The sequence below is a fragment of the Thermobia domestica genome, chromosome 14 (genome assembly GCF_964235325.1).
Source record: "Thermobia domestica chromosome 14, izTheDome1.hap1.1, whole genome shotgun sequence".
Lineage (NCBI taxonomy): Eukaryota > Metazoa > Arthropoda > Insecta > Zygentoma > Lepismatidae > Thermobia > Thermobia domestica.
This window is the reverse complement of record NC_137467.1, coordinates 3,710,934-3,738,147: the sequence shown is the minus strand read 5'-3', so window position 1 is coordinate 3,738,147 and position 27,214 is coordinate 3,710,934. Positions and strand designations below refer to the sequence as shown.

At 36.7% G+C, this 27,214-nt stretch overlaps 1 protein-coding gene across 1 annotated transcript in view; it reads left to right on the top strand.

The window, feature by feature from the left end:
* The window catches only part of LOC145669480 (toll-interacting protein-like), a 35,444-nt gene extending 9,404 nt beyond the window's left edge, over positions 1-26,040 (top strand). Inside the window, exons 4-6 of the mRNA XM_081737655.1 lie at positions 1,351-1,552; positions 11,230-11,403; positions 18,154-26,040. Of these exons, the coding sequence (XP_081593781.1) occupies positions 1,351-1,552; positions 11,230-11,403; positions 18,154-18,264 (487 nt within the window). The 3' untranslated portion in view covers positions 18,265-26,040. The remainder of the gene's footprint in view (positions 1-1,350; positions 1,553-11,229; positions 11,404-18,153) is intronic.
* Positions 26,041-27,214: the final 1,174 nt, after the last annotated feature.

Genomic DNA, 27,214 nt, shown 5'->3' with positions numbered 1-27,214 from the left:
AGAGCAGGTTCCATCTCCTCCGTTAACTCTCAGTTCGATCCAGAAGTGGTTAAAATTGATCATTACAGTTTCAATATTTGATGCAATAGAACATAAACGGTAATAGATCGCAACAAACTTTTTATTTTTAATTGATTCAGCGTCTCAGAGGAACTTATAGTCACCACCCACAACAGTACCAAAGCCGGAAGTTGTGAAATTTACTACTACTTCCGGTTTCAATACTTTTCATGGAAGAAAAACTAAAATATTTCGATGCAAGCCATTCAGCGTACCATGGATAGGTTCCATCTCTTCCGTTAATCCTTTGTTCAAATCGGAAGTGATAAGAATTAACCAGATTCCATTTCAACATTGATGGTTATTGATCGAGAATGGTAGTAGATAGAGACAAGTGGATTTGTAACAATCGATTCAGCGTCTCAAGAGAACATACCATCACCACCCGCAACACTTTTCCCAAACCGGAAGTGGTTAAGATGTACTATTTCTTTCATTTTCAATACTTATTTTCATACAGCAAAAGACTGTAAGACATTCCGAAAAGCGATTTTTTTTTTTTTCTTTCAGAGACTCACTGTCCAGAATAAGTTCTGTCTCTACTTGATCTATCTGTTGAAGCTGGAAGTGTTGAATTTAGGGGCCGTGGTGGCTCAGTGGTATAGCGTTCACCTCTGGTGCTTGGGGTCCCGGGTCTGATCGCAGCCCCCGCCAAGTGAACTTTGTGGTGGACAAACACCGTGTGCATGGGTTTCCTCGGGGTTCTCCCGCTTCCTCCGACTTTCTTCATTCCACCATTTCATTCATTACTCATCATCATCGTCTCCTTTAGCTTGACTGGCATAATCGTGGGACGTAAAACTCAAAGATTTCATTTCATTTTTTGCAAGTGGTGAACATGTGTGATTATTCGGTTACAACACTCATTGTATAATGAGTGAAACGGAAATACATAGGTAGCGACCGCAAGAATAAGTTTCACTTGTGATTTTATTTCCTTATTACAACCGGAAGTGATAGACATCAATTAGCACTTCCGGTTTCAGTTAATCTTCATAGAGAAAAAACAGTAAAAGATAGCGAGTAATAATCTTTTGATGTGGATTCAGGTACGAGAAACAGGCTGTATCTTTGATTTTATTCCTCTGTTGCAACCAGTAGTTATAGATGTACTAATGCGGGTATTCGATTCTTATATTGTATTTAGAAGTCTACCGTAGTTTCACACTGGAATATAAAAGCCTGTTATTTTTCTTCTTCTTCTTCTTATTATTATTATTATTATTATTATTATTATTATTATTATTATTAATTTGTAAGACTATATTTTTGTCATACATTTTCCCGTAGTTCATTGCCGCAAGGAGTGACCACTATCTACTTAGAAATCTTCGACGAATGCTCGTTTACGATGGATGAGTTGATAGCCTGGGCGCATATTCCTATCCCTCAGGCTGTGATGAAAGGGGAGACGATTGAGGATTGGTTCCCATTGACGGGGAAACAAGGCGAAGGAAAGGAAGGCATGATCAACTTGGTTCTAAGCTATTCTGTAAGTAAATCATCTATTGTAGCTGGTATAATTTTTTAGAATAGATGGGTATTGAAGCACTTAAAAACTCGATTCTTACAAATTTGGGAGTGAGGGAAATCCTGGAAAAGTCAGGGAATGAGGTACTTAACCTAGGAATCAGGGAATATTGGAGATTTTGCTTACGAAAGGTTTCTCATTTTGGTTATTCGTTGAAATGAGCCATTAATTCAAACACGGGAGCCCAATAAAGTGAGTCTGAAGCAGTCAATCGAAGTAATTGTGTAACTTATTAATATCATTTAACAATTCTTTTATATTTTTAATATTTTGTACAGTATTACATCTAACAGATGTGTAAGAAAATTATTATTGTATTACCTGACAAGGGTAGCAGTGCTAATTTTGGTTAGGGATACTAATGTTGTGTTTATCGCAGTTACTGGGCGAGGGCAAGGGAGCAGAGAGTCTCGCTGCCGCGTTGTATTCAACGGTTTTTTAGTTGTACTTTACCTAGCCTTACCATAAATACTGTCCCAAAGTTGTCCATAAGTATATTAACACAAAATGGGTAGGTATATTTCAATACCCTAATAACATGACTTACGTGGATGCATTATGAACCAAGATCATTCAAAATGGTCACCTTTAGCATGCACACAGTCCTTAAGTCTCTGTGGCCACTCATCAATTGCATTACGCAATACATCAACTGGAAAATCTGCAGCTGTCTTCCGAAGAGACCGTTTTAAACTTGCAATATTGGGATGTCTCTTCTTGCAAGCCATCTCCTGAAACTTGGGCCACAATTTGTAGTCCAAGGCTTGAGGTTGAGGTCTGGACTTGCAGAAGGCCAATCTGAAGTGGAAATGAAGTCCGGGATATTTCCTCCAGCCAGTGCTGGGTTGTCCGTGCCTTATGTGTTAGAGCTTAGTCCTGCTGGAAACTCAAGCTCTGTCTATGGAAGAGCGTGTTGGTGAGATTCGCACTGTCTCCTGGTACAGTTTGACTGACATTTTGGCCCCTTTTTCACAGAAATGGAGCTCCGTTGTGCCCTTCTAGATCCCATTTCACCATACTATGAAGCACGATGCTGATCACTCTGTATCCTTGGGGCCTTTTCACCACTTCTGTAGAGGATGTGGCATACATACTGTCATTTTGGGCAGTTACCTCAACACTAAAAACCTTTTTTAATCTGTGATAATGATTCGGCGGTGCTCATATGCTGCGTAACGCTTAAGTAAGCGCTTTGCTTTTAAGAGCCTCCAGCGTTTCAGTTCATTTGTCAGGAAATGTCCTTTCGTTGTTTGTAACCATGGAGTCCCAGATCACTACTTAATGTGCGAGACAAATACATTTTCGACGTCTTTAACTCACGAGCCATAACTGACTGTTTTCTAACTGGATTTCTTCGGACACGCACCGGTGTTGGTAATTATGCGTAGTCTTACTTTTACAGTTCGTGTTGTGCATGATCTCAACAAAGCGCTGGATAGTTCGGTAGAGGAATTTTTTTTTACTAATTTTGCAGCTTCATGAAGATTTTGAAAATCTCCCCTGGTGATTTGTCTACCTTGTGCAAAGCAATTACAACCATACTATTTTCATACTCGCCCTGTTCCATGTTGAACACTTACAACTGACACCTTTACAGTTCTTCAGGTCATCCAGCAATGACTCACGACACCACTCTTGACTTCGCTCGCTTGTACGGGCGGAAGTACAGCCATACTCAAAAGTTGAGACAATATTTATTGTAAGACGAGGTACATTCATGTCCAAAATGATTGTCGCATATCTATAACTGTCTTCTTGTAAAAATATAATTTGATAATGATCTTGCAGGGTACCTTTAATACTGATATTATGTGTATAATCGGGAAATGTATATTTGTGGTAAATTTCATAGGAAAAGAATTATAAATACGAAAATTAGAATGAGTAAAGCAAAGTGTTGCTAAATGGGCAAGAAAGTTTTATTTTCATTTTATTGTCCTTATTTACTACTCTTTTGACATGAAATATGCCACATATATGTCTTTGCCGATTATACACATACTAACATTATAAGAAATACTGGGCGAATTCGTTATCAAATTATATTCGTACAACAACATATTTATTATGAAGACGTATTGTGAATAGGATTGTATGCATGGAAATTGAATGCAAGAACAACATAGCAGAATCGACAATTCAGTGAGCTTATACAGTGCATTAAGGTTATTGTGTAAAAATTGGTTACTTTTTATTCGATTTCGCTATAAAACAGGAGCAACCTATAAAAGGCAGCAGTGACCATGTGAATGAGTAATAGATAGTTACCTGAACTTTTCGTTTTATTTTCCCCTTAAATTCGGATTTAATTTGTATTCGAGTTCGGTGTTATTTTTGGCTTAGAAATAATTCTATTCCGACCAATGGGTACGAACTTCTTCACGATTCTCGTTGAATTCCGAAGAAAAATGTGGATAAATGCTTCGTCCGAAACAACTTTTTATTTTTACAGTTGTAACTTCATATGTTGTATAGTTCATTCACAAATAGAAAAATATTTTATTCCCTCCCCAATTCTTCTATCGGAACAAAATCGGTTGTTTTCTCCACTTATCAATATAGTCTTGTTTACCCATTTCACGTTGATTCAGGTTATTTGGTACATTCAGATCCATTGAGCACGACACGGGAAAATATACGGAAGATTTGGAATTAGAAGCCAAAGACAGAAGAAAACCAGTGGCGGATGGCAATAAAAATCATATCGATTAAAGTTAAAATTTTACTATTACAAGTTAAGGGAAACTAGCTTATCTAATGTACTGTTTCGGTAAATTGAAATTAAAATATACTAGACTCCCGAGCATCCGGCTCGCGACTATCCGGCCTCGTTTTCTTTTATCGTAATTAAATGAGGAAAGCAAGGCATTGCATTGGCAACATTGCCAAGGCATTGAAACGGGCGTCTGCTACGATTCTCCTACGTGTCATGTGCAAAATACAAGTTGTGACAGGAAAAGAGCAATGTTTTGCTCATTGTTCATTGTTTCATCAGTGTGTAACGGACCTCAATACAGTACGCTTGCCGCTGTTCCTGATTATAACTGTACAGTACTGTATTCGTAAATTGTTTTTGGGGTATGCTTTTCTAGTGTACTACAGTGAAAATTTCATAGAACTACAACCTATCCGGCCTGCCCTTCTGCCACATTAGACCGGATACTCGGGAGTCTACTGTAGATTAAATCTTCTTAAAGTTATAGATAAATGCTGATGTTTTGATGATTTAATTGAGCTATATGAAGATTCAAATACAAACTATTGTTGTCGGTAGCATAGAGAAATATTTTAATTTAGATCCATCTTTTATGAATGTTTATAAAGCAAATACAAGAGGAATAAATATAACCTACACAGTTTAGATTAATGTTATCTTACAGTTGTCGAGCTTGATTTCAAAATGTCTCTTGTCCACTTTTCTAAAGTTTTGGGAAATCAAGAAAAATGTCTAACATCTTCGTTATGTCGTTAAGTGAGCATTATATTACTCAGAATATTTTTACTGAGGCCAATAATATTTTATTTTCCTGTTAAATTTCTTGGTAGTGTTCACCATTAAAGAGAAATTAAGTGAATTAGTTTGGATAAGGGACGTTTTGAAACTTAAACTCAAGACAAAGGACGGTTTGAAAACAAAAACCTTTTGATAAGAACCATTTTTCGTTCAAGTATATGTAATAATAAGAAAAGGGTTTTTATTTATCGGAAATGTGATGTACATGTTTACCATTACTTTAAAACAGAATAATTCTTGTTTTTAAAGAATGTCGCTAAAAATGCTACAAACAAACAAACAAAAACAAGAAAATAAATAAAAAATAAAAGTAAAAATAAAAACGCCTTATAGTATAAGAATTCTCACGAATGTCTTAAGTAGTTGAGTATGAAACTAAAAAAAATACAATGGAGTGTATCTACTTTTACACTAAAGGTATTCCAAATATTCCATCATTCCGCCTTCAAGTTCATCTTCAGAAGCCTCTTCGGTTGTTTCTCTACAAAATTTTTCCTTCTAGAACTGCATCTCCGGCACAGCTATCTATTCTTCTCCAAAATGTAGTGTCAGCAATCTCCCAAAGTCTTCTAGCTGCTTCTTTTTCACAGCAACACTTTTGGCAATTTGTGGTAGGAAGAAATTCGTATCGTTGACATCAACTTTGAAAACCTTTTTCACAATTCCAGTGTCAGTGTTATACGTTGGTTTTTCTCTAATGAGAATTGGTGCCTTGGGGGGTTTTTCCGCTTAGAATTATATATCTTTTCACATATTAGAACTTACCACTGGTTTGGTTTTCTCATTTTATCCTATGCACTCGTCAAACAGTTTCACAGTAGTACACCTTCACGTATTCTTCAGGTATCACGATTGTATCGTGCTTCTTCAGTTCAATTTCTACTCTCCCAAACACCGGATATGGAGGGAGAAATGAGTGTCCCAGTGCAGGTAAAATTAAGTGAATCTCATTCACGGTTGATGGAGCACACTCATTGAGCTAGTACGACAGTATACAGATTTCTATTTTGCCACCCACATTTATCTGCGAATAAGCGAACTGTATAGGTGTTTTCAAACGAGATATTTTGAAGGCAATGGAATTCTGCTGATGCAGTTTAAGAAGATCCTTTCGCACCATCTGCGTCACTCCAATAGCAGGTAAAAAGTTCATCTTTAGGCTGCTTCTCCTTTCATGTCCCTTCACAGATAGTAAAATTAACATATAAAATTGCCGGCTGTAATATGCGGCGGTTGCGGTTTGATCCGGGATCTGTGGAAGAACTTAGTTTTTCTGAAGGGGGGCGCGGTGACTCAGTGGTAGAGCGTTCACCTCCGGTGCTTGGGGTCCTTGGTTCGATCCCAGCTCGCGCCGTGTGGACTTTGTGGTGGACAAACACCGTGCTCGTGGGTTTTCTCGGGGTTCTCCCGTTTCCTCCCACTTTCTTCATTCCACCAGTTCACTCATTTCTCATTATCACCGTCTCCTTTAGCCTAACCGGCATAACCGTGGGACGTAAAACTTAAAGATTTCATTTTTAATTTTTCTGACAATCGAACGAAAAGGTAATTTCCGGATTCTTCTGGGATTTAAGCAATGCATAAAATGTCTGATTTTTAGTTTTATAAGTTTGAAATCCTGTTTCAACTGAAGTGTCGTTTGCTTGAAGCTTCAGTTCAAATTGAATACACTTTGAACACTTGTGTACAGCCGGGCTTCCAAACAGGTAGAAAACAGGTAGAAGTGTAAGTAGGGCACTGTGAGATCTTTGTATTGTTACACATTGCATGAAGTTTGGTTAGACTAAGGTAGCTAGGAAGATATTGCTTGGTAACGCTAGCTGCCCTGTAATAATGTTTCTCAACGGGCGTAAGCTTCTCGATAAAAGGTTTAACTGCATTCCTTTTAGCTTCTAAAAGGAGAGACTTGCTATCTCCTCCTCTGTTTTCCACTGCTATAGTGTTAGTGCTAAAATAACATTTACAAACACGCTGAGCCCTTTTCTCACACACACCCAGTGTATTACAAAATGTTTTCTTTCAAACCTGTAAAAGTGATTTCCTACCTCCTTCTGATTTGGGAACAAAATATTGAATCCAGTTTGCTTTAGTTCATTCCTTGCTTGCTTCCGTTTAGGTGATTTGTATATAGTATGTTTCAGTATGAAATTGTTTTGGATTACTTTGCTTTTCTCCTCATAATAACGCTTGCGCACATCTTGTAGAGAAAGTTCTTTACTTTAAAAGTCCTTCCCACATTGTTAAAATTAGGTAGCCGAGGTAAAACTCTAGACGACTCTCTTTGCCATGTTTCGTTGCCACATTGCAAGGTTGACTCTTTCTTCCTTTCTCAGATCTGCAGGAAACAATATTGCGGCTGGCCTTCTTCGATACGTTCTGTAACTAAGAAACCACGTCGGAATGTTTCTTTCTGGAAAATAGAGTGCATTTTACTCACAACCGAACAAACAGAAGCTAAGAACCGTCCTAAAACACTACAACAGAAAGAAAACCTATCGTTGAAAAATGAGGTATTTTGGCTCGTAATTCAGGGAAATCCCGCAAAATTTGTTTGTATCGACGAATAGAAAGCATCACTAATTTACAAAACAAAAAATTAATGCTATTTAAAACCCTGTTTACACTCAGTTAAATTTAGGGGAAAAGAGACGTATGAAACAAAATAGTTGAAACCTTGATGAAAGATCATTGTGAAAAGGGACATTTTGTTTTGAAATTATTTTGCTCTCGCAAATGTCCGCCATGTTGTTGTAAACTAGAGACATTTTGAAACCAAGTCCATATTTATAAGATAATTTTTACAGTTTTCTAGATTGATTTGGAACAAAATTCGTGCAGAAATTGATAGAGAAACCATTAAAGTTTAATAAACCGTCATTATCTTGAATTTCAAACTTTTGGACAAGACACGTTTTGAAACTGAGCTCGACAATTGTATGAAATAGGGTCGCGGTGGCTCAGTGGTAGAGCGTTCACCTCTGGTGCGTGAGGTCCTTGGCTCGATCTCGGCTCGCGCCAAGTGAACTTTATGGTGGAAAACACCGTGTGCGTGGATTTTCTCAGGGTTCTCCCGTTTCCTCCCACTTTCTTCATTACACCATTTGCTTCATTTCTCTTCATTACCGTCTCCTCTAGCCTAGCCGGCAAAACTGTAGGACGTAAAACTTAAAAAGATTTTGTAGTATGAAATGCAAATTTTAACAAAAATGAAATTTTTGAAATTTGAGATTAAATGAAGAGAATGGTGCTGTCAATGGAAGACCTCCGTATCTCAGATTTCTTGTTTTAAGTTTCAAGATAATAATATTAGACAGAAGTATAATTTACAGAATTAAAGTTGCTGATCCCTGATAACAGAATGCCATCTTGCTCTTTTCCAGCCTTTAGATTCTTACGACGTACTACAGACTATCGCCAGATGAGATAAGACCAAATGACCATTTGTTTATGTCAGAGACGGTTTATGTACGAGGTGTGTTTGAAAAGTAATGAGACTGATTTTGTACTAACTAAAGTTTTTATGTTTTTCAAACCACAATGTTATCCCCTTCAAAGTAGTTCCCTTGGGCAGCTATACACCGGCGGAGTCGTTGTTCCCATTCTTGGTAGCAGCACTGGATGTCGTCAACTGGTATGGCTTTTAACTGTTTGGTCACAGTTTTTTGAATGTTCTACAGAATTCCAAAATGACGTACTTTTAGGACATGTTTCAATTTTGGGAAAATCAAAAAGTCACAAGGACTCAAATCAGGTGAATAGGGGGGTTTGAGGAACAACAGTAATGCGTTTTGAGGTCAAAAATTAATTGATGAAAATGGCTGTGTGACACGGGGCATTGTCATGATGGATCATCACTTGTCTCCAATTTTTGGTTTCACACGAATCACTTTTCCTGAGTCTTTCAAGGACACTTTTATAAAACACTTGGTTGACAGTTTGTCCTGGTGAAACAAATTCTTTGTGCACGATACCCTTACTGTCAAAGAAACAAATCAACATGGTCTTGATCTTTAATTTGCTCATTCGACATTTCTTCGGCCGAGGAGATGACGGAGTGTGCCACTTTGTTTCAGGATCGTATTCAAATATCCAGGATTCATCACCTGTGATCACACAATTGAAGAATTCTTGGTCATTGGCAATCCTCTCAAGAAGATCAACGCACACGTTTTTCCGATTGTCTTTCTGTTCAGTTGTGAGGGTTTTTCGGCACCATTTTGGCATATATCTTTCGCATGTTCAAATCATTTGTCAAAATTTGATGTACAGTGAAAGTGTTTAAATTTAACTTTTCACTCATCATCCTTATTGTTAAACGATGGTCTGTTCTCACAAGAGCCCTCACACGTTCAACGTTTTCGTCAGTTTTTGAAGTTGAAGGTCTCCCTGAGCGAGGTTCATCTTCAACATGTTCTTGGCTTTCCAAAAATGATCTGTGCCAGCAGAAACTTGTGCTCTTGATAAGCAATGTTCCCCATAGGCCTGTTTCAACTTTTCAAAAGTCACACTCGTGGATTCACCAATTTTAACACAAAACTTTATTGCACAACGTTGCTCTAAATTTCCGATGCTCCATTTGTGTAACACACAACCAAAACACAACTTCACTGATGGTGCTATCAGAAATAATGTGTTAGGTGTACGGAGTTGTGGAAGTGGAAGGGATAAACAAACCGGTCTAGCACAGGCCGGTACACACAACATTGACAGATCGCGCGCAGTGTTGCCAGTCTCATTACTTTCCTCTCACCCTCGTATATCTCGATTTGTGGTTTTCACCTGTTTGTTTTCATATTTACGTATATTATTTTGAAACTTTCACTCTTGTTTATTACTTTCTGTTTTCTGGCTTTCTAGGAAACGAGCTTAGATATTTTTCTTTTCAAATGCAAAATTGTACATTTACATCACAGTAATAATTATTGTATGTAGGCTGTTTGAGGCTTCTTTTCCTTAGCATGTAGGGATAAAATTTCAATTCTTATTGATTGGACTTCCCTGAAGAGCCACCATTGAAGGGAAGATAAATAAACAGTTAAATAATTTTGACGAACATTGTATGATACATAACTCAAATATAAACAAGGTCTCACCTTGTGTCACGAATTTTTGTAAATCATTCATACTGTTTCAGTGTTCGCTGACACTTTCTTCAGTGGCAGTTTCAGTGTTCTGACACCAGCGTTGCCAGATCTACATAATGATGCTAGATCTAGCATAATTTCAGCAAGTTTATCAAAAAGCCACAAAACCTGGGGATGAGAAAGAAGTTGGTCGTGGGAAGAAAAAGAACGACAGAAATGTATCCTCTCCCATTGACTCATACAGTCGATAAATCATACAGGCAGTCTCATTTTCCGAAGTAAGTTAGAAACGGCTTCGGCCTCTTTTTTTTTTTTCTTTCTTTCTTTCTCCACTCAGGTTTTACTGCGAGGCATGGGAGGAGCTATGGGGCCATTCTCCTCCGAACTTTTTGACAACCTCACCATCTTTATTTCTGACTTCATGACCATCTTTATTCCTGAAATAAAAGGTCCTAGACCAACCAAAAATCTTCCCCCCACCAGACAATTCCCAACTCCGCTTACGCTGCGAGGTAATTTTCCTTCAAAATATGTAAACAAACACTTTGCATTCATTTACTATACGATATATATGCCATTGAGTGTGGCAATGACTGCACTAGTTTAGTTGAGTTAAAGCTTTGGTGCGTGAAGAATTGAGTTCTATCCACGCATTTTTGCGCTCTGCGTATTTTAAGTTACGTTATCATATCTCAACTTCGTTTTTTTTTTTCTTTTAAAACTCCTGAATTAGTAAATATGAGGATCTAGCATAATTCGACCAAATCTAGCATAATTTCGATCAGGTTTTGGAATAATTCCGACCTGTGAGTCTCGCAACGCTGTCTGACACCTTCTCCAGTGACTTTTTGAGTTTTCTCTGACATCATCTTCAGTGACATCCCAAAGTTGTAACACCGAAGAAAGTGTCTCAGACTACTGAAACCGTGTGAGCGAATTACAAAAATTCATGATACAAGGTAAAACTGCTCATAAATAAGTTAAAGCTTAAAAATCTGGATTTTCATATTTCTCTAATCTTTTTCGTTTCTTCTTATTAGACTGCGTTAACAGCACCGTATACGGTTTACCCGCCAGCTGTTTCACCTATTGTTATGGTCCCATCGACTGGTACCACGATGTTTGGGATGCATCCGTATTCAGCCGTTCCTGTGTATACGGCTCCACCTCAACAGCAGCAGCCGCCCCAGCTCTCCGAACAAGAGCTTAAGCAGGTGAGAGAATTGATTGTCTAACAGCTACTATGTAATTTTAGTTTGTTTTATTATTATTATTATTATTATTATTATTATTATTATTATTATTATTATTATTATTATTATTATCATCATCATCATCATCATCATCATCATCATCATCATCATCATCATCATCATCATCATCATCATCATCATCATCATCATCATCATCATCATCATCATCATCATCATCATCATCATCATCATCATCATCATCATCATCATCATCATCATCATCATCATCATCATCATCATCATCATCATCATCATCATCATCATCATCATCATCATCATCATCATCATCATCATCATCATCATCATCATCATCATCATCATCATCATCATCATCATCATCATCATCATCATCATCATCATCATCATCATCATCATCATCATCATCATCATCATCATCATCATCATCATCATCATCATCATCATCATCATCATCATCATCATCATCATCATCATCATCATCATCATCATCATCATCATCATCATCATCATCATCATCATCATCATCATCATCATCATCATCATCATCATCATCATCATCTTCTTCTTCTTCTTCTTCTTCTTCTTCTTCTTCTTCTTCTTCTTCTTCTTCTTCTTCTTCTTCTTCTTCTTCTTCTTCTTCTTCTTCTTCTTCTTCTTCTTCTTCATTATTATTATTATTATTATTGTTATTATTATTAATAATAATAATAATTTTCCTCAATAGAATAGTAAACACTATAGAACACAATATTATTCTATAAGAAGGCTTTAGTAGAATGACTACATTCTGTAAAGATAATGGTATGAATATCAATTGCTTAAAAACTAAGTGCATGTTTTACACTAATAGATCCTAATACTGTATCAATCAATATGAAATAAAAGACACTAAATTATAAACAGTTAAGACAGTGACAGATTTAGATATAACATTGATAGATCCTTACGGTATAATGAACATACGCAGAACATACAATATGAATCAAAGAAAATAATTGAATACCCTTCTAATCAATGGCCTGCCTTTTGTCACATACTTTTATATACACTGCTGGTAAGTTCAAAATTCGAATATGCGTCGGTAATATGGAACAGTCTAACATACACTCTTGGGAACAGATAAATATTACGTTAGGACTCGATTATCAATTTACAAAGCTGAGTCGTAAGTTCTTCAATATGCTGATACACAACATACATAGTACATGCATAGTACATGAAAGAGGGTTAACATTCAAAATACAGCCCCTCGTGTTGGATTGTCTGTTGCCACCTTCCTGCCAGTTCCTCGATACCACGTCTTCTCCTTAGAGGCAAAGAAGTCAATCACTGCTATTTCCATCTGCAGCTGGTTCATGTGAAGCATCGCAATTTCAGAAAGTGCGCCATGGACCCAAGCAATTAGTAAAATGCAGGGGCAATGTCACAATTATATCCCGGGTGGGGCATCAGTTCGATGCCATTAAATTCTTGCATTGTTTGTTACGTTTTTCGAGCAGAGTGTGGTGTTGCGTTATCCTGTTTCACCAGAGGGCGCTTTTGGTTCACCAATGCACAATCTTTTTGGCGTACTGCATTGTATTCAATACATCATTTCAGAATTGTTTTCAAACCAACTTTATTTCACAGTTCTGTTGAATACATCATTTGACAATTTTATTTAATATATTACCATTTCATAGTTACTTCCAGTACAATATTTCACAGGGTATTCAGTACACCATTTCATAGTTTTGTGTAGTACATCATCATTTAACAGTTGTGTTCAATAGAGCAATATTTAAATTAGTATGGGGGCCGCGGTGGCTCAGTGGTAGAGCGTTCACCTCTGGTGCATGGGGTCCCGGGTTCAAACCCTGTTCCCGCCAAGTGAACTTTGTGGTGGACAAACACCGTGGTTTCCTCGGGGTTCTCCGGTTTCCTCCCACTTTCTTCCACCATTTCATTCATTTCTCATCATCACCGTCTCCTTTAACCTAACCGTCATAACCGTGGGACGTAAAACGTAAGATTTTTTTCTTTTTTTACTTTGGTCCCTTTTGTCCAAATTTTTTATAGCATCCCACGATTGTATCCTTTAAGCAAAGAGAGACGGATGATTCAAACAGGTGAATGATGATGGAAGAATTGGTGGAATGATAAAGTGGGAGGAAACGGGACTACCTGAGAAAACCTACGGGCACAATGTTGTCCTCCACAAACTTACTTGGCCGGAGATCGAACCAAGGCCCTACGCACCAGAAGTAAGCGGTCTAGCACTGAGCTACCGTGCCTTCTGTCCAAAAGTGTACGAGAGCCGTACTGAAATTAATGGAACGGTCGTCTATCTTTTCATTAACTGATACAGATCGTCCAAATTTTGTAGCTTACTCTCTTCACATCCACCCAGTTTCTCCTTCATATTCTTATCCGAGACAATTGTAACGCTTCGTCCATTAGCGTACGCGCCTTTGGCGTGGGGTAGCCGGATTCGATTCCCGGCGGGAGCTCATGTGGTTCGGATTCCACGTTAATCAGTAGGTGCACGTCTCATAGCCTCACTGCTGAAAGGGACGTTAAACTCAAAATCAACTCAATTGCAACGCCATTCTTTAATTCCACGTGTTGGAACGGCTCTTCGTCTACATGATGGTAGTATTCAGTATAGACTGTGTTACATATGACATTTGCTCCATCGTTGAACTCAACCCTCGAATTGGTGCTTGGGGTCCTGGGTTCGATCCCAGCCCCCGCCATCCCAGCCCCCGCCAAGTGAACTTTGTGATGGACAAACACTGAGTGCGTGGGTTTTCTCGGGGTTCTCCCGTTTCCTTCCACTTTCTTCATTCGACCATTTCATTCATTACTCATTATCACAGTCTCCTTTAGCCTAACCGGCATAACCATGGGGCGTAAAACTCAAAGATTTCATTTCATTTCATTTTTTCAACTCTCGAATTTTGTTTAGAAACATTCAGGTGTGTAGTTTTACTAGCTATTATTATCGCTGGTTGTTAAACTTCTCTTGCATTCGTGAGGATATGTGACGCTATTTCTTTGCCTGATTCTGGATCATAAGGCACGCCTTCGTTTTTCGACCCCCATTACAAAATGGAATGAATTAATTTTAACTTCAAATGCTTTTAACAGATCAGAGCGAGTGGCCACCGTTTTCCTCTTCATATTGATCATTACCTGGCGAAGAACTCGATTTGCTCCCTCTTTACGATAAAGTCTTCCACGATTTTTTTTTTTTTCGCATTGTAATTACAGCGTACTTGAGCAAAATTCTCATACACGTAGTGTCAGTTGTCTCTGTCTGTTTGCCGTTAATGATTTGTGTCAATGGTTCCAGTTCATGGTTTCCCAGTACCGGGATTTTCCTCATGGCTAGCTTCTTTATTAAGCTTGTTCCATCTCTGTACATCACTCTTATAAATATCGTATTCATAAATATGCTGTAGATTTCCGTTGATTTTAGATAGATAGCATCTTTCTTTTGTCAAGAACAGTGATGCCACATTGTTTGTACTTAGTATACGATTAAACAGGTATTGGATTTAGAAGTGTTAGACCTAAACAAGAGTATGTTTTAGTTCAGGGTGTCTATCGGTCACGAATGTCACGAAAAAGTCACGAAATTAGAAAACGGTTATGAAAGTCACGAAAAAGTCACGAAATTTAGCTTTTGGGTCACGATTTTTTAAAATGTACAAATGTAAGTACATATTTGAAAATTTCGTTCTATAAAACGTCAAAATTCACCACCAAAAATGTCTATGGTCAGCTTTAGATGCTACAAAATCGCAAGCAAAGTACGTTTCTATCGCATGGATGGAAAGTCTGCCTAATTCGCACCCAAATTTGCTCTTGAAAATGTTAAGAAATTTTATGATTTGGTGAAGAAAAGGTCACGAAAAAGTCACGAAATTTCATTTTGGAATTTTAGTAGACACCCTGTAGTTGTAAATCGTAAACTGAGTGTTGGATGCAGGGCTCCCAGCTGTCTTGTTCTACTTTTTCCTATATTTTGGAAATTTGTCTATATATGTCCTATATTTTAACCTTGTCCATTATTTCCTATACTTTTCAGTGATTGAATTATTAAAAGTACAAGCCAAGGGCAGTTCTAGTGATGATTAAATTGCTAGCTATTAGCAATATGTTAAATGTGTCTTAGCATTTTTTTTTTTTTTTTTTTTTTGAGGGTTTGAGGGGGGTCTAGTCACTAATCGTCTATATATATATATATGTGTGTGTGTGTGTGTGTGTGTAATTTTAATTTAGTTTTCTCTATCCTCTCCATGTCCACTCCTTTTCTCTTTGTTCCTTATGTGCTTATTTTTCCCCAGTGAAGCTTGGGTGAGGAACCTTATCATGCTCCAGTTTCTTATAACGCAAGCTGTGTTAGCAGCATTTTCTTTCAGTAGTGTATGCAGCAGTATTGGCTAGGCATTGAGCTGTGTTGGTATTCACCAACATATCCTAACGACTTCCAATATTGTTGTACATAATAATATGCAAGGTTCCAACACGTCTTGGAAAACCTGGAAATAAAAGTGTGTCGTGGAAACGCCCTGGAAAAGTCGTGGAAAGCAGAAGAATGGTGAAAATCCTGGAAATTATTTATGAACCGGAAAGAAGTGTATATAAAATGTGCAGAGCTATAATGAGTGAAATGCTGTTGCATTCTTTATTTCAGAAGGAAATACGTTGATCAAATAATTTAATGTTTAATTAGATTAGATGTTTAATTTTACCGAGCGAAGTAGCTGAAGTGGTAGAGCGTTGGCTTCGCATTCGGGAGGTCGCGGGTTCGATCCCCGCTGCCGACCATCCTGACTGGGGTTTTCCAGGGTTTTCCTCAGTCCTACCAGGCAAATGCCGGGATGGTACCTATTAAACGGGCCCTGGCCGATACCTTCGCAAAATCCTTTCCATTGTTGTTGTTGTTAGATATCCAGTGTAAAATGGCCTCTGAGCTGTATCTGGTGATTGTTAAATAAATAAATAAATAAATAAATAGATTCAAATATTTCATTACAGAGAAATGTTACCAGTCTTCTTTTCTCGTTAGAAAGATATCAAAAAACAAATATTTTATATTTTTGCGTGTATTAATTGAATTTACGTATTATTCAAAATTATGTATGAATAACCACATGTAAAAAGTGTTAAATGCCATAACATTCCTATAAATAACAGTTAACTATTTCTTTTTCTTATTCTGTATTTATTTAAATCTTGTTTCCAGTCGCCCATTGGGATGAAGGATGGCCTTTTGTTAAGATACATTTATATTTTTTTCTGTGCTTCAGAGCATAATATTCTATTGCATAAAGCAAACTGTCCTATTTTATAAACCAAACTGTCCTATATTTTTTCAATGTCATGCTGGAAGGCCTGTGGTTGGAAGAAAGAAAGAAAAAAAAAGTTATGCCCAGTTGTCTTGAATCGTAGGGAGATGAAGGTTATTTGAAAATTGGTGCATATAATTAAAAGTAAGGTTTGTGGAAATTAAGAGGCCTTATCACTGCGAAATTAAAATACCGCTAATTTTACAGTAATTATGTGATATCTTCAAATAGATAAAAGATAATCGAAAAGTAGAACAAGATCTCCCTTGACAATATTATTTTGCGTGAGATACCGTTATTACGACTCATTTATCTGCTTTCGATTTCCTGCCATTTACAAAATCGGCATTTATTTTCGCGTTTCTAAATAACTGCAAACGGAAAGCTACTAGGTGATTCATGATAACGGTACCTCATGCAAAATAACATCGTCTAGGGAGGTCTTGATCCACTTTTCGATTCTCTTTTATGTATTTAAAGATATCACATAATTACTGTAAAATTAGCGGTATTTTAATTTCGCAGTGATAGGGACTCTTAAAAGGGTAACAGTTGAAAGGAAGGTGTGGTCTCCTCTCATTTGAGATGTATTCGTAGAATGTACCGTGATGATGTGTCTGATGAAGAAAATGACAAACTGCCGAAACTATAGCGTAAGTTACTATTTTGGTTAGATTTTGTTACGAGGGCTGTCCGAAAAGTAACAGACGTTTTGAAATAAAAGTAACAGAATGAGCAAACCAAGTCAAGAAAAAATCACAAAATTTAGCTTTTAGGTCACGATTTGTTTTATATCTGTACAAATAAAAGTATAGACTGGAACATTTTGTTCTATAAAATGTCAAAATTCACCACCAAAAATGTCTATCGTGGGCTTTAGACGCTACCAAATCGCAAGCAAATCACGCTTCTATCGCATGCATGAAACTTTGGCCCAATTCGCACCCAAATTTGCTCTTGAGAATGTTACTAAATTTTATGGTTTTGGAAAGGAAATGTCACGAAAAAGTCACGAAATCTCATTTTGGAATTTTAGTAGACACCTTGTAGGAGCATCACAGTCCTCATGCTACCACAACTGGATGCGTACTGAATGTGGCAACGTTCTCACACCAAGATGGCGACCCTAGCCTGGCCCACTGCCGCGATAGGCCAAAATGTCTGGCACTTTTTGGACAATCCTCGTATGTATTCTTAGTTACAGATAGAAATAGTTTGTGTGTGCGTTGAAGTCAGTGTTAAATGGCCGAAACTACATCATAAGTTACTACTAATATATAGTTAATGTTTTGGTCAAATTTTGTTCTTTTTTCTTCCTGTCAGTCATTAATAGATCCCAAACTAGTGCAAATAATTATACTAATTTATGTTATGTATACTTATATTATTATTTCAGATTGAAGATATGTTCCCGAATATGGATAAGGAAGTGGTGAAATCTGTGTATGAAGCAAACCGAGGGAATAAAGAGGCTACTGTCAATTCTCTTCTCCAGATGAGCGAATAAACATTAATATATATTTGCTATTATTAATATTTTTTACATCATAAAATTAGTTAAATAAGGTCGTTATTAAGTTAACAAAAGGACATGTTAAGACTAATTGCGCTTATGTATTTGTGCATTATATTAAGAAGAAACGAAAAATAAGGGTTATTTGAAACATAGTAAAACATTTTTAAGTCATCTTAGATCAAAACGAATTTATATATATATATATATATATATATATATATATATATATATATATATATATATATATATATATATATATATAGTGTATAAATATATATATTTTCATGCTGTAGTGTATATTGAAAGTTGTGGGTGCTTCTCAACGTTTCAGAGACCGTGAATTGGCAAATTTTTCGACCTGGAAAAATAGTTTTTGATCTTACTTCCCGTACTGACTCTTGCACTAATTATTTAGAGGCACGAGTATTTCGCAATCCGCTATAAAATGAAATGCGTTAACTTTTAGTTTCTCGACGCATTATGATATTCTATGTGTATTTTCATTGGTTTCCGTTGCGCGATAAGACGCGAAATTGGCAGTTTTGCGTGAAATTTCTTACAGTATGCGAAATAATGCGAAATTTTAAAAATACGTTTTCATTAATTTAAAAGCGCCTGTTTTCCGCTGACGGAACGGTAGAACGTGCCGTGAACGGTACATTTTGGGTGATTTGGACACGGCTATAGAGAATATGTTGCGCGTTAGCTATCCTCATCGCAGCTGGATGGGGAGGAGCCGTTTTAATTAGTTAGCCAATGGCGTGGACTGGTGATAAGTGACAAACGTATAACAATGGAGGAGGAAAATGTGGAAACATGTAACATGCTTATGTTTAATGCTTAAATGTAACTTCTGCCTGTGTTTTCAGAAAACAGCAAAACTTTCCTACTCATAGTAAGTTTAGTTTCTGATTTTCATTCAGTTTGATTAAACAAATGTAATTTTCTATAAGTGAAATTTACAATGTCAAATGAAATATTCAGTGTATTTTGTTTTTAAGCAATTAATGATTTACTTCTGTATTGGTCTATGAATAAAAGGAACAATTAAAAAAATGTCAGGGAATATCTTGTCCACAAGAGATACAAAATGCGAAACTTTATTTGGAAACTGCGACATAACGCGAAATATGAAAAACGAAACGCGAAAGTTTCAAATTTTTAGTGCGAAGAACTCGTGTCCGTAATAATTATGCATTACTCCAAAATGAGGTTAAAACGTACTTATCTGCTATACCGTAATTCTTTAATTTTTATGATTTTAAAGTATAAAAGTGAAAATCAGAGTCCATGAACTAAAGATTTGCAGGGCTAGACAATAAACTTTGAACTTGTACGTATGTTAATGTTTATATACATAGTCTACAATAGCTTCTTAGTTGATTGCTATATTCTATGACTTGCCGTGCATAAAACAACAATTGAATTTATTATGTTCTCATTTATATTCACAATTTATGTTTTGTATTATCAATTTTTAACAAAATCATTGCCCAGTTCCAGTTTCGGAAATCTTGCTTATATACACAATTCAATTTTAATGCAATTTTACAGAAATAAAGAGTCTATCCGGTTGCAATGATGTGAACAGACTTTAGGAGAGATGGCTCAAAATCAGCTCAAATGTAGAAGAGACTATGGAGATTCTATATTCCAAAAGCAAATTGTCCTAAAGTGGATGGAACATAGTAAAAAGTCACGAAACGTGGACAAGTCAGTGGAAAAATCGATGATAAAAATGATGTCCACATATCAGAAACTATAAGGAGATGGCTAATTGAAAGCCTATTGCAAAGACCCAATGAAGAGCTTAAAAACAATGTATAGCACATAAGGTAAATTAAGTTTTTTTTTGTGTGTGTGTATGTGTAAAACGACACATGTCAGGTTTTGTCAGACACGAAATTAACAACAATATTGTGTTTGTTACGCGTAGATACACATTTTGTGAGATATCTACATTTGTCAAGCTGTTGCCTACACTTGGTATATTATAAATAAATAGACATTTTTGGAGAAACTATAGTGTGGAAAAACTATAGTTTTTCTCGGGGCCGCGGTGACTCAGTGGTAGAGCGTTCACCTCTGGTGCTTGGGTTCCCGGGTTCGATCCCAGCCCCCGCCAAGTGAACTTTGTGGTGGACATACACCGTGTGCGTGGGTTTCCTCGGGGTTCTCCCACTTTCTTCATTCCACCATTTCATTCATTACTCATCATCATCGTCTCCTTTAGCCTAACCGGTATAACCGTGGGACGTAAAACTCAAAGATTTCATTTCATTTTCTCATTTTTCTCAAAACTTGGTTTTTCTGACGTGTTGTTTTACAAAAAAAGAAAAAAGAAAATCAAATATGGATAGAGTATTGTCAAAAGTCAACTTATTTGACTAGAATCAATAATAATGATAAAGTATATGCATCTTCTTCGAATTATCCAGGTCGCCCCACGCGGAGGTGACGTGGTTGAAATATCTCTCACCTGGATTTGGAATCTCCAGACTCGATTTAGCACGCAACGTGACTTTTGACCTGATCATATGACACAGTCTGTTCCTTATGGCAAACGTGATAGGCCTTTTATTTCGAGAAGTTGACTGAGAATTGTATAGAACAGAGCTTGCCAAACCATTATAAGAAAGTAACATTATGCTTTTTCTTAACAGACTTTCAATTAAAATCGAATGATTTCGAATAAAAGCTGATATGAGTGTAATTTCCACGAGAAATGGGGAAAATCCTCTCTTTCTTGTTATGTCAAATTACAAGTGCCTGTGTTTGTTGTGTAACGCTGGTGTTGTTATGATAAAGAAAGGCTGCGTAAGAAGAAATAGAACTTAGACTTCTGTCGTAAAAGTGAATCAAAGAAAATGGAAGTTAAGAAATGAAAAGCTAAGTTAAATACACAACAAAGTAAATTCATTAAACCAGTTTTGGTACCTCGAGCTGTTGCGGATCATGAAATCATTTTCATAGCCTGACAGGGTTTTCACCGTCCTGGAAATCTTGGAAAACCTTGAAAAGGTCTTGAAAAAGTCAGAGAATTTCATGAAAAATTGAAAAACTTTGAAAAAGTCAGGAAATTTTAAATTCGTATTTTTTATTTCGCAGAACCTATTTCTCAGTTTGCTTTACCTGACTATAATAAATTAGTTTCTTTTGCAAAACTTCTTTATCTACAGGGGGCGCGGTGGCTCAGTGGTAGAGCGTTCACCTCCGGTGCTTGGGATCCCTGGTTCGATCCCAGCTCGCGCCGTGTGGACTTTGTGGTGGACAAACATCGTGCTCGTGGGTTTTCTCGGAGTTGTCCCGTTTCTTCCTATTCTTCATTCCACCATTTCACTCATCTCTCATCAACCGTCTCCTTTAGCCTAACCGGCCTAATCGTGGGACGTAAAACTTAAAGATTTCATTTTTTTTCTTTACCTACACACCCACACACACACATTATGTATGTGCATGTATAGTAGACGAGGAACACCCTCGACGGAAAAAATGTAGTTGCTTTTTAAATTGTACAGAGTGAACCTGAAAGATGTGCACACACTCCGGGAGGTGACACTTGACATCAAAAGAAGACAAAAAGTCCTTCTGCATGTTGTCTAATTCCGCGTCGTGTATGAGTGACAGGGGTGCCAACTGGGAATCTTAACTCGAATCCTGACAATTGGAAAGGAATAGAAAGATGTGCACAGCGTACACAACGCGGTATTCGCCAACATGCAGGAGGACGTTTTTGTCTTCTTTTAATGTTACGAATCACCTCCGGTATACGTGCCCATCTTTCTGTTCCATTCCAGTTGTCACGATTGGAGTTTCGATTCAAAGTTGACACCCTTGTCACTCGTACACGACGCGGATTGACAACATGCAAAAGGACTTTGTCTTATTTTGTTGTCATGTATCACCTCCCGGAGTTTGTGTACATGTTTCAAGTTCAGCCTGTATATATAGGTGTCGAAATTTGTAAATCGTGACCTGGAAAACCTGTAAAAGCCAGGAAATTTGTGCTCATCAAATGTGTGAAAACCCTGCCCGAGGTAGGTTATGAATTAAAAGGTTTGGCCACTTCTGGTATACACACTTGTTCTAGAGTTAATGTGTCGTCAGTATCCGATATACATAAACAGAAAGAAAAATAATGTGTTGAATTTTATTACAATATTGAGTCATGCACACAGAAAGTAAAACTTAAATAAATAAAATAAAAAAGTGAAGTGGCGATTCGTCTGTTTCAAATGAAGTATATTAAATTATAATGAAAATTTCTTGAATAGTTTTCGCTTCCTAATGCCGAATCACGGCTCAGCGTTTGAGAAACATTAATGTAAACTATTTGGTTTTGTTGTTTGTACAGATATTTGTAAAACACTGTGATATTATTATGTACATATTGACATGTTAATCTGCCAAGTATACTATATTACAATTTTCTCTTCTTTAGTTGTATTGGATTTCACTCTGTTTCATGGTGTTCAATTCGTAATGGGAAGAAAAAATGAAAAATAATTATAAACAATACTACTTTGTTTGCTCAGAACGTCAGTAATTGTGTCAGAATTGTGTCAGTTATAAGATCAATTTTTATAAAATTAGTCACTTGCAATGCATCCAAAAGTGTTCCAGGTCTAGCAAAGTTGTCTAGGTTAAAGTCATTTTCTGTATTAACACTTCGACATTTATTTTCAGGGAAACATGATGATACATTCGCTTTTTAGTTACGTATGACATATGATCAGTTTCCATTGGGTACATAATTATCGGTAATGTAATTATAGAAAGACTATCTACATAATAAAACTTTTGTAACTAAAAGTATATAATTAATTGATATTATTTATAATGACTTGAAAATCATGTGTACAGTTCTTAAAGTCTTCTTTCTCTCCTGAACCATAGGTTGGTGGGCATCATGGAAATTTTAAAACTTTTCTCTCCCTTGGGAGAGCTGCTTTATACTTTAATAAGGTCTCTTCTTCGTAATTGCATCTAAATATTTTATCTTTGGTCTTCCTCTTCCTGGTTTTCATTCTGCCTTTCCCTCTATTAACACGGAAATCCAATCGGAGTGCCAAATAAGATGGCCAAGCATGCTGTTTCTTCTTTTTCCTATTATCTTCATGATCTATCGTCCTTCATTAGCTTCCTTTAGTACGTCTTCATTCCTTTTTGTTTAGGTCCATGATAAGCGTAGCATTGCGCCAACACCACATTTGTAACGCTTCCAGCTTGAATATTTAAGCTTTACTCAATGTCCACGACTCGGATCTGTAAAGCGCTACGCTCTATACCAGAGTCTTAATAAATTGTTTCCGAACGTCCAACGATACATTTCTTGATGTTAGCGGTCTTCTTCCCCTACTGAATGCCAGTTTAGCCTGCATTATTCTTGAACTTAAGTCTTTTTCACTATTTCCGTCCGAGAATATTAGTCTTCCTAAATAAAGGAACGTCTTAACGTCTTCGATTTTCCTTCTATCTAGCCATACGTCTGCACCTTCCTGTTTTGTTCTTGTGCACTTTATCACTTTGGTTTTCTTCTTATTTATCTTCATTTTGCATGTTCGATGTAGTAAAACTATAATATGAATTCTCCCGCGGTGTCATGGTGTTAAAAGTGCGAGTATTTGCAGGTACAAGTTTGAAGAGTGATTGAGATCTGACTGTAAGGGTAGACAGCGTCGTGTTATCAAAGGACCTAAAAGCAAAATCGCCGTATTGATTTTAGTACCCTGTGACCTTCTGGTTGCATTTGAAGTGGCAGTTTAAGAATTCTGTGCCATTTAGTGACTGGACTGCTATGAATTAATGAGGGGAAGAAAAATCTGAGTTGTATGGACAGATTTAGTGGTTCAGGTATTTCTAGTCATCAGCTATTAACTGTAGAAAAAGCGTTTCTTAAATGCTCAGTATTTTTTTTTTTTTTCCCGTTAAGATACGTTGGTTGTTTAATATTTCATTTCTTCCATTGTAAGCAAGTATTCTTCCATACAATTTTACTTTTGCATTTTATAACCAGTAATTTGTTGTATAGTAATTTTGTAAGTGTTTTTAATTCTGTATAATATTTGAATACCACTCTTTGATTTGCAGAATATTTGAAAGAAAAGAAACGCAAAAGATTTGGACGCATTCACGTAGTTAATTCCATTAAATGGGAAAAGTAAATGAGTGTGTATGTATCATTGCTTTATATTTTCTATGTACGTATATATAAGCAGACACTGTCAAATTCATTTGCGGTTACTGATTTTAAAAGATCGCGTTAAAAATATAGTATTTTGTCAGAATTTATGAAAATATTCTTCTAAACATGCGTATAAAATCATTGATTATATGTGTATATACAGTATATATTATAAGTACGTAATATATTGTAAGTTATTACAAGCAAAAAATGAGGTGTTAAAACAACAGAAAATGACAACCACTTTAGGATGTTACTTGTGTGTTAACACCAAAGACATCACCTTCCGAGCATATCATAAGTAACCAGTAATTGTCAGTGAGAATTTAAATTGGATTTTATTGTTTACAATGAGCAAAACTTTACGCAGTATATTTGACATTTATGTCGGTAGCGAATAACGTAATATATTTTGCCGTAATCTGTGACGGAATTAGTACTGCAAGCCTATAAATTGTCTTACAAGTTATATTAGTAGCAGTTCTGCCATCTGTTGTTCTTACCTGCTTTTCTTGCTGTATGTGCTAGGATATAAGACCAACAGATGACAGAACTGCTACTCATGTAACTGTTGTCAACAAGTTAATAGGCTTACAAAGTATTTTCGTCATTGATTACAGCAAAACATACTACGTTATTCGTTACGTGTCATAAATGTCAAATATACTGCGTAAAGTTTTGCTCATTGTAAACAATAAAATTCAATTTAAATTCTCACTAACAAATTGCTGGTTACTTATGATATGCTCGGAAGGCGGCGATATCTTTGGTGACAGTCATTTTGTGTTGTTTTAACACCTCATTTTTTATTGTGTAAGCGTCAAATATGAATTTTTCAGAAGAGCGGGTCAACGTCATCGCATATTTTTGCCAGTGCTTTACGTTGATTGACAAACTGTTCAAGATAAACACCGTTTTGACACCTGTAATGAGTCCGTACCTTACCACAATTATGTTAAATTTAGCAGCTAACGTCGTTGATCATAAGTGATAAAATATGTGTTTTTATAATAATCACCAGGAGTTAACAATACACATCACACTGTACTCGAATTATCTTACTTACTCTAGAGTTATTGATGAAAGAATTTGTAGTGTGATATTCACTTTTGCTGCCGACTACGCACTTTATTACATGGCCAGAATTATTTTTGAGTACAGAGGGTCTCGAAAATCGAACACTTCTCATGTAACACATCAAATTGCCTGCAAATTTCGATATCTGATAGTAGATGAGATATTTGGCTGTTTGGCATTAGTTTCGTAATTTAGTTATGGTTTAAAACTCAATTTTATTTTGATTTCAAAAGTATATTGTTTATGTTATGATAGTGCCAAATTCACCATATTTAACAGTAAGTAAATATATACTATGTTAAGTTGTTTGAGGTATATTTTTTTTGAAATCCGTTCCCTGTTTGTTTATGCTGATTGTTTCGTATTAAGTTTAAATCTTCCTTCGTGCGTAGAGTACAATAGTGTGCTGGACACTAATAAAACATTCCAAATATTCTAAATCTGTTAAATATGCGTATTGCTGTGTGATATAACATTTTGCAAATCGAATAAAAACATACATAAAACGTTTGTCATTTTTATTTGCGAATTACTTGAAAATCTGACACAGAGTGAAATATTTGAAGCGGAAACTCTCTTCTTTTCTCCGAAATTACGGAATTTACACTGAACAGAATATTTTAAGTCAGTCTCATGATAGTGGTTCTTTTTTCTACCATTGTAGGTTATATACAAAAGAATCTACATTCGACATAGTTTTCGGCACTTGCACGGAGATTTATCGTACAGTGCGAGGAGTAAAACTACAATATGTATTCTGGAAATGACCGAGGGTTATTTAAACTGTTACCAGTATGAAATGAAATTCTCCCAAGCATTACTTCCATCAAAAGTACCATGGTTAGCCTGGTCGTGACAGAACCTTGCCAGCGAAGAACGTTACTTCCTTACTTCCATCAAAAGTATCATGCTTAGCCTGGTCGTGACAGAACCTTGCCAGCGAAGAACATTACTTCCTTACTTCCATCAAAAGTACCATGGTTAGCCTGGTCGTGACAGAACCTTGCCAGCGAAGAACGTTACTTCCTTACTTCCATCAAAAGTACTATGGTTAGCCTGGTCGTGACAGAACTATGCCAGCGAAGAACATTACTTCCTTACTTCCATCAAAAGTACCATGGTTAGCCTGGTCGTGACAGAACCTTGCCAGCGAAGAACGTTACTTCCTTACTTCCATCAAAAGTACCATGGTTAGCCTGGTCGTGACAGAACTATGCCAGCGAAGAACATTACTTCCTTACTTCCATCAAAAGTACCATGGTTAGCCTGATCGTGACAGAAACTTGCCAGCGAAGAACATTACTTCCTTACTTCCATCAAAAGTACCATGGTTAGCCTGGTCGTGACAGAACCTTGCCAGCGAAGAACGTTACTTCCTTACTTCCGCCAAACATACCATGGTTAGCCTGGTAGTGACAGAACCTTGCCAGCGAAGAACATTACTTCCTTACTTCCATCAAAAGTACCATGGTTAGCCTGATCGTGACAGAAACTTGCCAGCGAAGAACATTACTTCCTTACTTCCATCAAAAGTACCATGGTTAGCCTGGTCGTGACAGAACCTTGCCAGCGAAGAACGTTACTTCCTTACTTCCGTCAAACATACCATGGTTAGCCTGGTAGTGACAGAACCTTGCCAGCGAAGAACATTACTTCCTTACTTCCATCAAAAGTACCATG